A 17,321-nucleotide genomic window follows, 5' to 3' on the forward strand; every position below is an offset into this window, starting at 1 on the left:
CTTATTTAAATCTCAAAATAATTTTAATATTTAGTACTTATTTAAATATCAAAATTTTTTAATATTAATATATAATGCATTTACATTAAATATTAATGAAAAGTATTAATATTTACATTTATCTTGTATATTCTTACGTAAAAATATTTTTATTATCATGTCTTTTGTACTTTTTTTTAAAAATTTATCATCGCACTTCATATTCTTATCATATTATACCCATATTATAAGTAGGGGTTAGGGAAAATGAAAAAAATCGAAAATCAATTCGAAATCATAATATTCGGTTTGATTTGAAATGATTTTTTTATTTTATTCGGATTAAGTTTGAATATTAAATGTATATATTATATTTGAATTAAATTTCAAATTAAAAAGTAAAAAATGAAAAAAAAATGGAATCTAATTGAATTATATAATTTTATTTGCTTTTGTATCTATTTAAATTATTATTATTTTTTATCTAAATTTATTTAAATATATTCAAAATAGCACTAAAATAATATATAAAAATAAAAATTAAATTAAAAAACCAATCAACTGAACCAAACTAGTAGAATTCGGTTAGGATTAATTTAAAAAAAAAATCAATTCGAATTTAAATCAAATTTTAAAAATTCATAATAATATATATTATCTAAAAATTCAAATCAAATACAATTCCATCTAAATCATTATCACCTCAAATTATAAGTTTGTATCCATGCTTCAAAGGTGAAGAGCCATCACCTCAAATCATGAGTTTGTGTCCATGCTTAAAAGGTGAAGAGCCACATTTTTCATCTGCTTACATTTTCTTGGTTGGGGAGAATTACAATTCCATTCCCTTTACTTTCCTTGTGGCCTGTTTATTCTATTATTTGGTTCATTTTTTAGCAAATAATAGCTATTTTATGGAATATCAATTCTTTGAAAATAAGGAATAACAATTCTCTTTTCTCTTCTAAAATTTACAATTCTATATCCATAAAGATTTGAAAATAATAATTATGGACAATTTTCTCCTTATATATTTAGTTAATTATAAATTTGTCCTTACATATTTAATTATAATATTTAATTATATAATAAATTAATATTAATTAAATTAAATAATTAATTAAATAATGTTTAATAATATTAAAATAACAAAAAAATCTTATTAAATTAATATTTCATATATAATATTATTCAAACAATATTATAATATTATTAAATTAATATTTAATATCAAAATATTATTAACATGGGAAAGGATCCTATCCACTACTTAAAAATTAGTGAAAGTTTCCATTGTTTTACTTAAAAAGGTATTTGGTTCGTGAAATTTTATATTTTGGAAGAGAAAGTGATTTAAGGAGGAAGTGATAATAAAAGAGAATGTGTGATTCATGAGTTTTGTTGATTTAGAGAATGTAAGATTTTTGTATTTAGTTTATTGGAATGTAAGATTACTTAATAAAGTCTTTTACGTTTTATTTTTTTATATTTTCAATAAAAACTACATTTTTTATTTTAAAAAATTTCTCTTTTAAAAAAAATGTATTTTTATCTTAGAAACATCATCTTTATTGAATTCTAAAAAATTTATTTTTTATATTTTCAACAAAAGACTGCTTTTTTGTCTTAGAAACATCTTTTTTTTCAACAAAAACTATATTTTTGTCTTAAAAAGTTATCTTTCCATGTTACAACAAAAACTGCATTTTTATTTTAAAAATTTTATCTTTTCAACAAAAATTAAGTTTTGATCTTAAAAACGTGGTCTTTGTTAAAATTTGAAAAATAATATTTTTCATATTTTTAATAAAAATCTTTTTTTATTTTAAAAATATCATTTTTTAATTATGAAAAATATATTTTTTCATGTTTTCAACAAAAACTATTTTTTTTTATCTTAGAAACAACGTTTTTTCAATAAAGACTGCATTTTTTATTTTAGAATATTGTCTTTATTGAATTCTGAAAAATATTGTTTTCATATTTACAATAAAGATTGCGTTTTTATCGTAAAAAAATTTATCTTTTCAATAAAAATTATATTTTTATCTTAAAAATATCATTTTTGTTAAATTCTGAAAAATAAATATTTTTCATATTTTTAACAAAAGCCACACATTTTATTTTAAAAATATCATTTTTGTTGGATTATGAAAAATAGTTTTTTTTTCATATTTTCAACAAGGACTGCATTTTAAAGATAAATAATGTTGTTAATATAATCTAAAAATGCAATCAAATGAGGGCAAGTGGAGAAAAAATTTTACTTTCTTTTTGGAATCTGAAAAAAATTTTAGAGAAAAGAGAGTTTTTAATTCACCCTACTTTTTCACTTTTTGATACTATTGGAAATCTTAAAAATCTTAGTAATCACATTCTAAAAAAAATCGTAATAATCACATTCTAATGAACCAAACCAAGAAATTAAATTACAAAAAGTAAATTTCGGAGGAAAATTATTTTTCCTGAATCAAATGTCCTCTAAGGGTAATAAATGCGCTTTCAATTAAATCTATGATGAATATTTGTTTGAATTATATTTATCTTTTTAATTAATTTTTATTTATTTTATATTTAATTTAAAATTATTAAATTTCAACTATATATTTAGTTGATAGTGCATTTATCACCATTAGATAAAGTAGTGAAAACTTTCACTAATTTTTAAGTTGTGGATATGATCATTTCCCTATAACTTAATATTAAATATTATAAAAAATTATTAAATAATAGTGTATACTTAAATAATATTAAAATAATAAGAAAATATGATAATATTAGTTGAATAATATTAAAATATTATTAAGTTAATATTAAAATAATGAAAAACTATTAAAATAATACTTAATATTCAAACATTACTAAAATATATTAAATATTAAATAATATTAAAGCAATATTAAATATGAAAATAGTAACTAAATTAATATTTAGTATAAAATATTATTCAAATAATACTAAATATTAAAATATTATTAAAATAATATTTGGTATTAAAATATTATTATTTATTCAGTTTATATTAACATTTTTAAAAATTGATAAATTTATAATATTAAAATAATATTAAAATATTACAAAATTTTGTTAAATAATATTAAATTATTTTAAATTAACAATTAATATTAAAAATATAAATAATATAATAATTAAAATTAAAAATTTATTAAAATTAAAATTTAATACTTAATATTAAAATATTATTAATATTAATATTTAATATAAATATTACTAAAATATTTACTATTATTAAATTGAATTTTTAATATTGTTAAACTAAGAATTAATATTGTTCAATAATATTTAATATTATTAAATAATAGTTAATTTTATGAAATTAAAATTTAATAATATTAAATTAATATTGAATATTATTAATTAATATATAATATGATTAAATTAATATTTAATTTTTATTAAACTAATTTCTAATTTTATGAAATTAATCTTAATTAAAATATTAATATTTAATATTACTTAATAATATATAATTATTTAAATATATAATTATTAATATGTTATTCATTTTAATAATTAATAATTGTGATAATAAATTACAAGGGTAAAATGATCTTTTAGATAAATTTCATCTAATTTTTTAGAACTAATCAAATTATTAATACTAATTCCACAATTATTCAGCGAAACTTCATAATATATATTTTATTTTATTCCTCCTAATTTTTGTTTTCACAAATTATTAATTCCATTCTCTTTTTATTTCATTTCGCAAGCAAACTAAACGTGTCATTACATCCTGGAAGATTTTAGCCAATTAATTTACATCTTTGTCCTTATCTTCATGCTCGTGAAATTGGGCTTTGGGCTTATTACATAAAAAAAAAAGGGTATTCTATAATATTCTTTTATTTTCTCTTCTTTCTGACCAAAATTGTCAATAATATAGTGCACAAGTGATTCGTGTGCCGTTTTTCTCTAATATAAAAACATCGATTTGTTGTTGGCGGCTATACGGGCAAGAAATGACCCAACGCCTATTCTTAAAAATTAAAAAAAAAAAAAGAGTTCACTAAATTAATACCATATGATAACAACATCGCAACTCTCAATAATAAGAAAAAGAATTCAACGGGAAACGTGAATTAATTTTGATGTGATCATCTTCCCCGAAATGAAGACATGATTTAACGTAATTAAGAAGGCTCCATTAAAAGCTAGCGAAAACATATAATTATATAAATATATATTATATAAAACGATTAAAATCTAAACCTAATAGTAGAACACAATTTGCTAAAATAATTGCAGTTGTTTCTTTTTTTTGTTCTAAAAAATATCATTCTTCTATCTATAAATTACGAATTTTTTATATAAAAAAAATTACATCCAATTTAAAATCTAGAAAATTAAGGGAAAAAAAATAGAGCTTAGAGTTGAATAGTGGTAGTGGTTGTTGGCTATATAACAAGATATTAGGCAATATATCTTGATTGAAGAGGGGCCATGGTTAGTTAAAGCTGTGAAATAGAAGCAACAAACACATAGACAAATAATAATAATAATAATAATGATTAACCTTACTTAAAAAATGACTTTGAAGAAAGCATCTCTTAATCTTAGCTAACTCATTATAGTAAACAAATATGGAAACAAAATCCCTCCAAACCACTTCCCCTTCCCTTTCCCAATCCCATCTATTCTCCAACTCACATTCTTTCTTACCACGCCAAAACATTCCCCCCCAACCAAACACTTTTTCCTCACTCACCTCTCTAACTAAATTCCCATATAAATATTATATGTCTAGATTTTGTCCCCATTATTTATTTCTCACCTTTTCTTTCTTCTACGACAACTGTTTCACTATTCTTTTATAATTAAGGTTCCTTGTTGGGAAAATTTTGGCCCCAATTCAAGGATTTTCGAGTGTTCCTCCTTCTAAATTGGAAAATCCAAGGTACAAATTAACTAAAATTGATCAATTTATGCATCTTATCAAAACTCAAATTTGGTTTTTTTTGTTTGTTTTTATATTTGAACCAATCAGGGTTTAATTTTTAATAATATTTTTCGACATATTATCAACGTATTAAATGACTGTTGGTCAAATTTTAAGTTTTTCTGTAAAAATTCAATCATTGAAAATCTAAATTGATCTTTTGTATTTGTACTCGTAAAAATCGAGTAGTTGATTTCATTTTTCTTTTGAGGAAAAGAGAAATTATTCACTTGTTATTCAATTTTTTTCTTGTCTAAAATGTTATTTATTTTCTATTTTGATGCTTGCTTTTGCTTGAACCTAGTGCAGCAAGATATTCATCATGGAGAAACCAACAGCTCCATCTTCCAATCGGAATACAACCTCCGCCCCCACCGCCACCTCGTCCACCACCGTGGACAGCCAAAACTATGTATCACCCCCGCCATCTCCACTTCAAAACCACCACCAATATTACCAACAAGATATAGCTATGGACTTCTCTTCAATGTACAACTTCATTTTCCCACCAAAATCTGCTCTCCCTCTTTCCCTTTCCCTCCCACCTTCCTGTTGCTCTTCCTCGGATGACCTCCACCTTAATCTCAAGGTCACATCTGACGTCATTGCCACCGAGCACCGCCTCAACCAGGCTCATCTCGTTCTCGAGTATCAGCAACTATGTGACCACTACGACCTGTGCCGTTCTCGCCTCCAAAATCTCATCAGAGAGATCGAAACGCTGCGTAATGAGAATAGCGATCTTCGGGTGGCCAACATTGAGTTGATCAAGCTTTTAAGCCTGTCGTCCCAAGCTGCCACGGATAATCGAAACCTCCAATGTGAAGAACTGCCGGATTTGAGCGTGAAAAGGTGGGAGAGGAGGAATAACAGCGCGCAGAGGAGTTCACTGCCGAAGAGCGTTTCAGTGAGGTCAAGTGGTTATCTTAACGTCAACCAACAGCAAGGTTCGAGCAACCGGCAGCGAGTCGTAAACCCGTCGGTGAGTTAGTGTTTTTCCAATGCCTGTGAAGGAGAGAAATTATTTATTAATATATAGGTTCTTCTATTACATAAGTCTTTTCTCTTTTTTGAAAAGATTGAGAATTAATGGAATAATGCATAATTATGTAATTAGACTCTAATTTCTCGTATTTAGTCTCAAATATTTAAATTAAAAAATATTCTTTTATTAGAAAATTGATTTTACTATGATATTTTAAATAATAATTGTTAGTATTTTGTTTTTTAGAGATTTTAAAAATTATGATATATTTTGGTTATTTTTAAATTTATTTAGATAAATATCAAATTATGCAAGTATTTTTTGATAAATTATTCATATGATGAAATTATTATAGGTTGTAAAATAAATTCGATCATGAAAATTTATTTTAGAAAGCTTGAACTCAAATTCATTCGAACCTAATTAAAAAAAAAAATTAAACCCAAACCAAGTAAAATAAATCCGAACTCAAACTCAATTTGAATTAGAAAAGGCTAAAATGATTAAATCTTCCATAAATTTGAAAAATGACCTAACCTAAACTAACTTATACTCAAAATGTCCCAAACTTAAATATATTCAAACCCAAAACAACCTAAAACTTAAAATGACCTAATCCAAGCTTACCCCTCGATTGCTGCCTCTAGTTATAAGGGCCAACATAGGAGATTTGAACCATACATTCGGTTCTCTTTGAAGAGTAACAAAACAAAAGGTTTTGTTTTATACACACACATATATATATATATATATATATATATATATATATATAAATGGAATTTGAACTTTTTTTTTTGAAAAAAAAAAAAAAAACACCCAAACATTGGTTCAGGTCTTGTTAATTTATTTTGATTGTTAAATACATATGATACAGAAAGCAATTGTATATTGGGAGAAAAAGTACTTGGTATTCTTTTATTTTATCAATTTGAGTATAAAAGATGTAAAGAGGCAAAATTGCTTACTATTGTGACTGATGTTAATTTACAAGGTTCAGTTTTTGGTAATAAATAGTATTAAAACCTAGTAATTGTAGCATATTTAAGAATTGTACTGAACCATATTTAAGCATATTCTTTTAATATATAGTAATATAGTTAAGCCGTTGTGCCACTTCTACTGAGCTCAAAAAATGAGTAGAATGAGATTTGATTATGGATTTTATATATATACTTGAGTTATAATATATAATCTTAGATCTTTCTCACAGACTATGCCCTGGTTCAGATTTTCCAAAGTCAAGCATGAGAATATTTTATTATATATAATTATAATTTAATTTTAAAATATAATTACAAATATTAGCATTCAACAATTCATTAAGTTGATTTTCTCTTTAAACATATATGTTGTGTATGATTCTTCTTGTATTTGCACGGTTTTAATAGGAAATATATCATAACTTTGTCAAATTAATATGCAGCCGCAGGTGTATGTGCCATCTGAGTCAAGAAGAGAAGACAAGGCAATTGAATTCGATGTACACAATCAAGGAACGGTTAAGACAGAGCTGTGCAACAAATGGCAGGAGACCGGCACATGCCCCTACGGCGACCATTGCCAGTTTGCCCATGGCATCACAGAGCTACGTCCTGTTATTAGGCATCCAAGGTACAAAACCGAGGTTTGTCGGATGGTCCTTGCCGGCGAGACCTGTCCGTATGGCCACAGGTGTCACTTCCGTCACTCTCTTACTGAACACGAACAACTACTAATTTCGCGTTAATTCAAATTATTCGGCTCATAGAACTGTAAATATTTTGATGCTAATAAAATCAGAAGTATCTGCAAGAAAGTAGTAGGGTTCAAAGTCTTAATTATAATAATCCAATAATTTTTTGTGATAAATGGGGTTACATACCGAAGTAATGTGTGATATCTACTGTTTTATTAATTGTATGTTATGTACGAGAATTGTTTATATATAAGAGGACGTGATGATCAATGTATCACATGCAAATTTTGTTTAACCATTTTTAGGACTTGAATTGAGGCAAGTGATATAAAAAAAATAATTCTTTTGATAAAAGTACACTGCAAATGTACAACAGAAATGCCAAACAAAAAACAAAAAAAAAATGGAAGAAGACCAACCAAAACAACAAACTTGAACGTTTGCAATGATGATGTTGTTTGGTGGCAGTGTGCGACTTTCAATTCAAGTTAGTTAAAGTATTATAAATTGTCAACATTTTGCCTTGATCAATACTTTCTCCATGTTTCCTTTGCATCATCACAGCTTTTGATTGCATGCGTTACGGTTTCTACCTGTTGGCCGCACCTTACATAATATTTCTTTTTTGTAAGATTTTTATAAACAGGGATGATACCATGATTCAATTTCCAGCCAAATACTATGATCTTGTTTGGAACACCCGATCTCCATAGCTTGTGCCAAAATGAATCATTTGCATTTCAATTTTCCAGACTTGCTCCAGACTGATTGCCACGACCGAGATTAATCATATGAGGCACTCCTCACAACATACTCCCCATTCTTTTCAAATCTCCATATGAGTTCATCGGGTTGCACCATCCTGCTCAACTGGCAGCGGCAGATTCAGGATTTTTTCTCCAAGTATCCAATTGTTGCCGTGGATATCTTGTTGGGTGTTGGTTGGCTGTGAGTTTTAATTGGATATTGGATGGTGAAAGTGAGTGGAGTATTAGAAAGTTAATAAAGATGCGTTCAACTTAAAATTCTGAGAATATCCAGGAAAAATTTTGAGGTGTCCATAACTTTTTTTTTTAATTTTTTTGTTTTTCAATCTTTGGAAGTCTCCATACACATTCTACTATAGCATTTGCATCCACCGCTATCAGCGGGATAGAACAAATCATCTCAGCATCCTCTGTTGAAAGCACCTTCTAGACCAGCTTATCTCTCCAGCATCTTGGATCAGGATCAATCAGGTCAGCCACTCTTGCATCAGTCTTTGATCAGTACATATGTCATGCCAAGCAGTCGAAGGGAGTAAGCGGGCTGTTTCAATCCCACATCAGAAAGAAAAATCGCTGAGAATATAAGCATTGGTACTACAAACCTCAGTAATCTAGTTTTGCTGAGAGAGAATAATGGTCATGTGACACATGGACCTAGCATTGCATCCGAGGAAATCCATTTGTCTTGCCAAATCCTTATTTTGTTCCCATCACCAACCCTCCATTGAAGACCTTGCTTAGCAGCATTTCTGACTGTCCATATGTTTCTCCACGTAAATGAATATCGCCAGCTATGTTTCGTATATATATATTTTTTGTCTGTTTTCTTTAGTTTGGTGGAAGGAAAAAAAATTATTGACGATCAGCTCATCTAAATTAAGAAAAACTCCCCCTTACAATGTTCAAAGCTTGAAAAAAGCAAATGCAAATTTACATATGCTAACATAATCAAAGTTGTATTAAATTAATTGGTACCAAATTGAACATTTCAACATAATTTAAGTGTCTGATATTAATTTTAAATTAACCTTTTATTTTTATTTTTACTTTTGGGTGTAAGATTAAAGGTTAAAATCTTTGAGAAAAGTTTAGCATATATCATTTTTTTTTTTTTTTTTTATACTTGACACGGCGAGAGAGTGAATCCTGATCATTGAACACTAAACGGCCAACCGCAAGGCTGTTGGCAGCGCATATATGCAAGAAAATATAAATGGTTCTAAACCTAATAGAAATTTATGTAGCAAATGGAACTGTTATTTAAATATTTTGTAAATGATGATTCTGCCTTTAAATTCACTGCATATACACTAGTGTTGCTTGTTGTCGATCAGAAACATGGATCAGAAAGTTCAGACAGCGAAATCCATCTTTCCCCTTCTTAAATTTTAGATGTAAACACCCGTATGCAGTAAGTAGAAAGGATCAAACATGAAACAATTGCTTGGAATGTCCAATTGAATGGAATGCAGTATGTTGAATGGACTATACAATTGATTGCTTGGAATGTGAAGAAGTACACAGCTACGGGTCATGTAGAAATTATTGTTATTTTCAATCAAACAGCAGCATATGTTAGAGCATGCTCAATGGTAGTTTGGGAGCATGGATTTGAAGATCTTAGCAAGTTGATGTAGCTATAAAACTCCTTTTTGTTTCTACTGTAGCAAGTTCTTCCTGCTTTTGCCTGAATGAAAATCTGCATTTATTAATAGCAGAAACTTTAATTATTGAGAGAATCAAGAATTCTTGACATCATCTCAATGAATTCACACAAAAGAAAAAAAAATGAACTGGTATTTAACTGCTTCTGGTTTGGCCGCACACAGCGTCCACATACCTGGTAATGGAAAACTAAACTTCAATCAATTGAGCGGAAAAAATCAGTTTTTGCAGTTTTTAAGGATGAAAGCTAATCCCCACACCTGGAGATCAACTGGCTTCTGTTTTCTCACTGGTCTAACATACCATACAAGTGAAGCAACATGAATTTAATCTAATGGTAGATATCCTTAAACTGAAGTTTACTCCAGAAGGTGCTCAACTTTTCCAGGCCAACTCAGATGACAGACTCCAGGTAGGCTTAGAGGAATCAGATTCTTCTGCCATTCAATAATAATTAAATGACTTGCAAACAACATCACATTAATCACACCAGAAGGGAAAAAACCAGTATTAGTAATTGCTAATATGAAACTATGACAGACAATATTGAATTTATGGACAGCCTCAATTGCCTGTTTTGCTCAACACCATGAAAACATCTATATTTCAACCTGAATCTGACGTTACCTTCTGTGCACGTCTTGTCCTGTTCTATTAATAAAAAGAACTTGTTCCTTCAACGGATTTTGAGTTAAAACAACTAAGCTAATTAATTATATGGAGGTCAAAAGCAATACAAAACGCACATTCATCTTTGTTGAAGCAAGTGCAATCATAACAAGCGCGTGTACTGATAATCAGTGAGTTTAGAATTCAAATTTTGAGTATAGAATACAGATGTGATTCTATAAACAGATTTGTAGCTTGTGATTCTACATGTAAGTTATAAATTTTCCTTACTGGGCAAGTTCATTACAGGTTTTGGTGAGAAGTAATGTTAATAACCTTCCCTGTGCACTGCCCATTCTTACTTTAAAGTGACGCTATACATGGTTAAATTAGCTCAACATTACCACACACTTAATGCTAATTCCTCAGCCTGCACTAAAAATTATTGCTTGTTGCCTTAAAGTATTCACTTACCTTTCCACTTCGCTTTTATGTATCACCCTCACTCACTATTTAAGGGACTATCCCTTGAGTCTTGACATGAGCCATGGACTTGAATCAATCTATGGAGTTCACTCCTTCTGCAACCTCTTCTCCTCAGATTCATAACTTCATGCCAATGACTTCTTTCATGTTGCCTTTTCACCAGCCTTCCAAGGAGGTGAAGCTCATACTCCACCCTGATCAATTCTGTTCTTGTATATAATACCTTTTTTTTTTTTTGCCTATATGAAGATCATATTTGATTTATGTATACTATCCTCATTATTCATTATAATCTTCTTTTTTTGTTTGGGGCTCCTTATGTGAAGGACGGTGAAGAAGTGAAGCACTCACTTCTTCTGCTTCAGAAGCGCAATTTAGAGTTGTTCTGGTACCAACAAATGATGGAGATTCATAACATATCAGGTCCCTTATTTATCAATTTATCTCAGTTTCTGCATCTTTAGTATATATAGATTTGTCAGATTACATTGTATAAATTTGATTTGTCTGATACATATATATATATATATATATATATAGATATGACTAAGAACATAACAGAAATAAGAAAACCTCAAGCATAGGTTCTTTTTGAGTGTGAAACGAATGAAGGGCACTAATATGCTGTATTATGTCTTCCATTGCAGTCAATTTTATTTACCTTTCCCCTTTTTATTTTATTCTTTTATTTCTTTTTCCACTGATTGCTGTGTATGTTTGCTTTTGTGCTGAATTTTAGTTTTCAAGAGCCACCATCAGCTACCTCTAGCAAGGATCAAGAGGATTATGAAATCTGATAAAGATGTGAAGGTTTATTACAAATTGATCTGATTTTATCCTTCATTTTCAACTTTGATAGATACATTATTCTTCATATCAAGCCATAAGTTTCCTATAGGGGATTTCATATATATCAAGCCATAATCAAATCCTATACAAACATCTAATTCTGTACAGATATTGAATGAGTTTATTACATAGACAGATATGTAGTAAATCAGATAGAAAAGCTTGAAAGATGTCATACATCAATGATCAAACAAGGATTCAGAAAAGAAGAGAAAAAAACAAATGAAATTTGATTTGATTTTGATGATGACAGATGAGTAGTGATATTTATTCATGGCCTTAAAGGGGTAAATGCTAACATTTTGTTTTATTTACACAATCGTGGACCTTGTTACTTATATTTAACATGTTGCACTAGATGATCAGTGCAGACACTCTTGTCTTTTTCTCCAAGGCGTGTGAGCTCTTCATTATGGAGCTAACCCTTCGTGCGTGGCTGCAAACTGAGGAAGGTAAACGTCGAACCCTGCAGCGATGTGACATTGCCAGGGCTATAAGGCAAGAGAAGGCACTCGATTTCTTGGTTGATATCGTCCCATTGATTAACCATAAGGTCTTCTTTCTTTCTCTTTAACAAAACTAATTGATTCAGTACATAGTACAGCACATCCAATGCTACAAAACTAGAGATGCAATTAGCCAAACTTGCATGATTTTTGATGCTCCGTATCAAATTCTTTGGAAGGGCGAAATTAAAGAGCATGATTTCAATACTATGAATGAATTTTTCTAGGATGATAATGGAAAATTTCCAGAGGAAAATGAGTGTCATCCTGTTAATCAACTGCAGTTTCCTGTGTTGAACATGAATGCTGTGAGTATTAGAGCCAAAAAACGATTATTTGATTTATTGTTCATTTCGTATTGAAGTTAGAAAATTGTTGTATAATTCTACTTAGCACATGTTTGTTTTTGATATCCTTTTCTAGAAGCTGGTTATGAGGAGTCCAGAAGTTCAGCAACTCATGATTAAGCCCCCAATGTCCTATGATGAGTTCAATTAAGGTATTTGTTTATGCAGTGAATCAGTAACAAGAGAAAAATGTAATCTGCAGCTAGTTAAAGATTGTGGTTCTATCTTATAACAATATATAAAAATAAATGAATAATTGGAGACTTATCTTTTGTATGATGGCTTTTGGATTTTCCTTTTCTTTTTTTTTTTTTTTAAATAAAAAGATGTGGTAGATGTTATCAGACAACAGCATGATTTTGCATAACATCATCAACTTTATTGAAACATTTCTTCCTTGCTTTGTGATAAATATTTTCATCTTCTTTGAATGAATATAAAACATCTTTCTCAGTCTTTTAAAACAGTTCAAAGAAACTTGGACAACTGCATCAATAGAAATTGCATACATCTTCTAATTAGAAAATTATATTATAAATTTTTATGTGGTAATATGGATTTAATTTATAAGATATTATTTGTACAAATTTAAAAATTTTACGATTTTATCTCACTCACAAAAAGTATTTTATATTTATTCTTATATAACATATTGTGTCATTACAATTAGCCAACGTGAGATTGTGACTTTATAATTTAATTTTTTATTTCATAAACCATTTTCATTTAACAAGTCTAATGAGTGATTTTTTACTAGTATAAGTAACTGTAATACCAAACAATACTTTCTGTGTTTAGAAGGATGCCCTTTTTCTAAGTACCTCACAAGAAACAGTGCATGAAGCTCGAAGTTCATCTTGTCTACATATATATACAAGTTTTTGACTATGTGCTATGCACGTGATAGTCAATTAAAATATAATATAACAATAATTTACTTTTAATAATTTTATATAATTAAATTACATTAATCATTAATAAAATTTAAAATTAAAAAAAAATATAAAAAAGCTCAAAAAGAAGTTCCATAAAAAATAAATATTTATCTCTATTTTGATCTTTTCATTGATAAACTTTTTTTTTGAAGTTTTCACTCTATGGTCGTCATCTTCGTCCTTTTCATTTTTATTTTTGTTTTCATTTTGTTTTTTTAGAGGATTATTTTTTGTTATAGTCAAATTGGATTGAACATTTTCTTTTTTTTTTTTTTTTTGCTTTTTGTTTTTTCACAAGCTTTCATTTTTTTTTTTGTTGGTGAACTTTTATCTTTAATTTTTTATATTTTCGGGGCAATCAATTGTAGTTTAACTCATTCAAACTCTTGTTTTTGATCTATTTGCACTGAAAATTTAAATTCCTTATTTAGACTTGAAACTAGATTGTTGTAATAATCAGGTTCTCTTCTTTTCTTTGTTTCTTCCTAAAATTAAATAATAATAACGTTATAAATAATATTTTAAATTAAATTAAATTACAATTATGCAAAAAATAATTCATTACCTTATCATTTAAGTACTTGAGGTATTTTGATATTTTACAACCAATGAGAGTTTTTGTAGCTCGAAATAAAAGTAAGTATAATACTTTCATTTTCATCACTGATCTCTATATTTAACATGTACCTATTCACATGATATAAATTAGTTTGAATTTCATTTGATTAGAATAAAAAATACATACTTATTTTATGTATATAACATGCTGTTTTAATGAAAGATCTTACTTCAGTCCGATTTTGTAGTGAATTTTATGCAAATTTTGCACCATGCTTGGTTGATATAGAATATTATACTTTCACCTAAAAATATATAATCAAAATTAGTCATATATATTATATAAATATTAATATGGCAATATTAGCAATTATTTAACTTTTATTGACAATGATATTTGGGAATATGTTTATCAAATTTGCATTGGATTTATCAACATACTCATTCTTTGTTACAAGAATTGCACATTCCATCATATATTTTTTAGATCTAGCATTCTCTATAAGAAAAGGAAAGATGTTGTCAATCAATTTTCTATATGAAATTATATCATTCTTGTATTTTATCACCATTTCCTTTGGAAGAAGAATTAAGTCATTACTTTTTGTAGGTTCATAACCATTTCCTACTTGAAGCAAAAACTCATTGAAGGCATGATCTAATCTTGCTCTCATATTTTGTGTCAATTTCAATTTTTCATCTTACACCACAAATAAAACTTTGCAAAACTAACATTAACTGTTTCTACTCTTGTACCATAGGGAACAACAGGTAACACTTGATGAAAATCTCCTACAATTTAAAAAATCATTTTAATAAATAAAATTTTTTGATACTATGATAATAAATGTTAAATAAAAAGAATTTAATTTTGATTTTGGTATAATATAAGTAAAATTTGATAACTTTTTATATAATTTTGATTTTGATAAATTTTTTATAAAAGTTTGATAATATTCGATACAATTTTAATAACTTTCAATATTAGTTTTCTAATTTATGATTAATTTTGATAACCACTGATAAAATTTTAGTAACTTGTTGATGCAATTTTAATAATTAACTTTCTGATAACTTATGATATGTTTTTAGTAATCATTAATAAAATTTGTATCATCATATTTTAACAACGAATTCTTGTAGAAAGGCGCGGGTTCGATTTTAGTATAAGATAATTTTCTTTTTATATAATAACATTATTGTGTAATTCAAATTTATAATTTTTTCACTAAACTTTTTATTGCATAGGTTCTTATAGGTTTGTAGTAGATTTATCTTAGTTTTTCAAGATGAAATTTCCAACTTCATTTTTGTTGGTAACTAAGGTTCAATTCCTACTAATTTTAAGTATAAAAAAAATGATCAATGATTGACAATTGAATTATCATTGATTTATTATTATATTATTAGTGATTTACTATTCAATTATCAATGATATATTGCTAAAATATTAACGATTTACTATTAAATTAGCATTGATTACTACTAATTTATGAATAATTTATTACTAAGTTATGAATGATTTACTATTATATTATTATTGATTTAGTTTTAGTTTAATAGTTTAATAGTAAGGTACTTGATCAACAGATGGACAATTATAATTCGTTGATCTAGAGTAACATTTGCTGCAATATGAATTTCAAAATCCTCAAAAGAAGATATATCCTTTAATCTCCATAAAACTTGGGTCTAAAAATTTTCTTCTAGAATTTTTATTATTATCTTCGAAACTTTTGTACTTAAATTTTTATTGTATTGTGTTTTCATTCTATTTTGAAGTTCATTACCTGTGTTATAAAAGTATAGCTAAAAATAACACAAATTATTTTCTTTTAGAACTAATGTTGGAATATCATGATATATTTACCCTTATGCTTAAAAGATGTAAATATCTTGTCTTAAAGATGCAAGATCCTTATCTAACCTAGCTCTAAAATATGTGAATGAGAATATACTATTGTATGATTTAATGTGCTTTCGAAATTCAATGGCTTTTTCAATTTGAGATGCAAAAAGATGATATAATTGTTCTAGAATAAAAGTGGTAGCTAATTTCACTTAACTAGTTTGACAACAAAATGATGGAGACTCATATTGGAATTTTTTAGCACCATAATAATTATAACATGGAATTTTTTTCAATTGATGTAATGGAAAAAATGAAAGAGTGTACAATGTTTCCCTTAATAAAATAGTTTCATATTAAGTCTAAAGAAAATTGAAATAAATAAAATTGTATATTTTTCGTTTAAAAATCATATAAAACTAATCTTGTTTGTCATATGGAGAAGATAGAACTATGTATCACCAGTTATTCTTTTGTCTCTTTTTTTTTTTGCTTAAGATAATCTTTCGTTATTGTTTTCATCGATTGACTTATGTTATTTGAAAAAATTGTTATGTATAAATTTTATTATAAATAAATATTAAAATACATAATTTTAAAAAATAAAACAAAATAAACCTTGATATCTTGTCATGTTCCAATGAATTTTGTTTCACTTTAAAAGACTTCACCAATGCATAACCTTTTTTCTTGGTTTTTGGCCAAATTTGATACAAGAAATTCCAAGCAATCAACAAATAGTTTTGCAATGGAGATGAGCTAACCACTTTTTTGTAAAGAAGAGAAGATTTTTTACATAAAAAGACAAGAAAATAAACATCAATAAGTTTTATACAAAAAATCATATAAAAGTTTTCATTAAAAGATACTGTTTGATGTCTAACTTGATTTAAACTTTTTAATGATAATGACATTATGCATATTCTTATAATTGTATATCAATTTGTATCATTACTGAGCATTTTTAGAACTTACATATACTTATGTTCTTAAGCTAGTAGGGTAGATTTTTTATCTATAAGAAGAAAAACGTATTCCTTATAAACAATAAATTTGAATGATGCTAAATCTGCTGATTAAGGATGTAAAAATGTAAAAACTTTTTTTTTGTTTGGTACTTATCAAGTGGCATACTTAGTATTAAATATCCT

At 27.2% G+C, this 17,321-nt stretch overlaps 2 protein-coding genes across 3 annotated transcripts; both read left to right on the forward strand.

The window, feature by feature from the left end:
* Positions 1 to 4,785: 4,785 nt before the first annotated feature.
* On the forward strand, positions 4,786 to 8,088 carry LOC111306319 (zinc finger CCCH domain-containing protein 14-like). Of its 2 annotated transcripts, XM_022904217.2 has the most exons (3): positions 4,786 to 4,897; positions 5,249 to 5,921; positions 7,348 to 8,088. In XM_022904217.2, the coding sequence occupies exons 2-3, from the start codon at positions 5,262 to 5,264 to the stop codon at positions 7,648 to 7,650; spliced, it is 963 nt and encodes a 320-aa protein (XP_022759952.1). In that variant the 5' UTR covers positions 4,786 to 4,897; positions 5,249 to 5,261; the 3' UTR covers positions 7,651 to 8,088. The 2 variants fall into 2 exon arrangements, with proteins under 2 accessions (XP_022759952.1, XP_089606753.1); XM_089750627.1 differs by lacking the exon at positions 4,786 to 4,897 and having other exon boundaries at positions 5,217 to 5,921.
* Positions 8,089 to 11,187: 3,099 nt separating this feature from the next.
* Positions 11,188 to 13,360, forward strand: LOC111306320 (nuclear transcription factor Y subunit C-1-like). Its single transcript, XM_089750876.1, has 5 exons — positions 11,188 to 11,301; positions 11,453 to 11,549; positions 11,866 to 11,936; positions 12,334 to 12,528; positions 12,709 to 13,360. Exons 1-5 carry the CDS (start codon positions 11,188 to 11,190, stop codon positions 12,841 to 12,843), a joined length of 612 nt encoding a protein of 203 aa, XP_089607002.1. The 3' UTR covers positions 12,844 to 13,360.
* Positions 13,361 to 17,321: the final 3,961 nt, after the last annotated feature.

Source organism: Durio zibethinus, chromosome 21, assembly GCF_047325235.1.
Source record: "Durio zibethinus cultivar Kanyao isolate XHJ-2024 chromosome 21, ASM4732523v1, whole genome shotgun sequence".
In the NCBI taxonomy this organism is placed as follows: domain Eukaryota; kingdom Viridiplantae; phylum Streptophyta; class Magnoliopsida; order Malvales; family Malvaceae; genus Durio; species Durio zibethinus.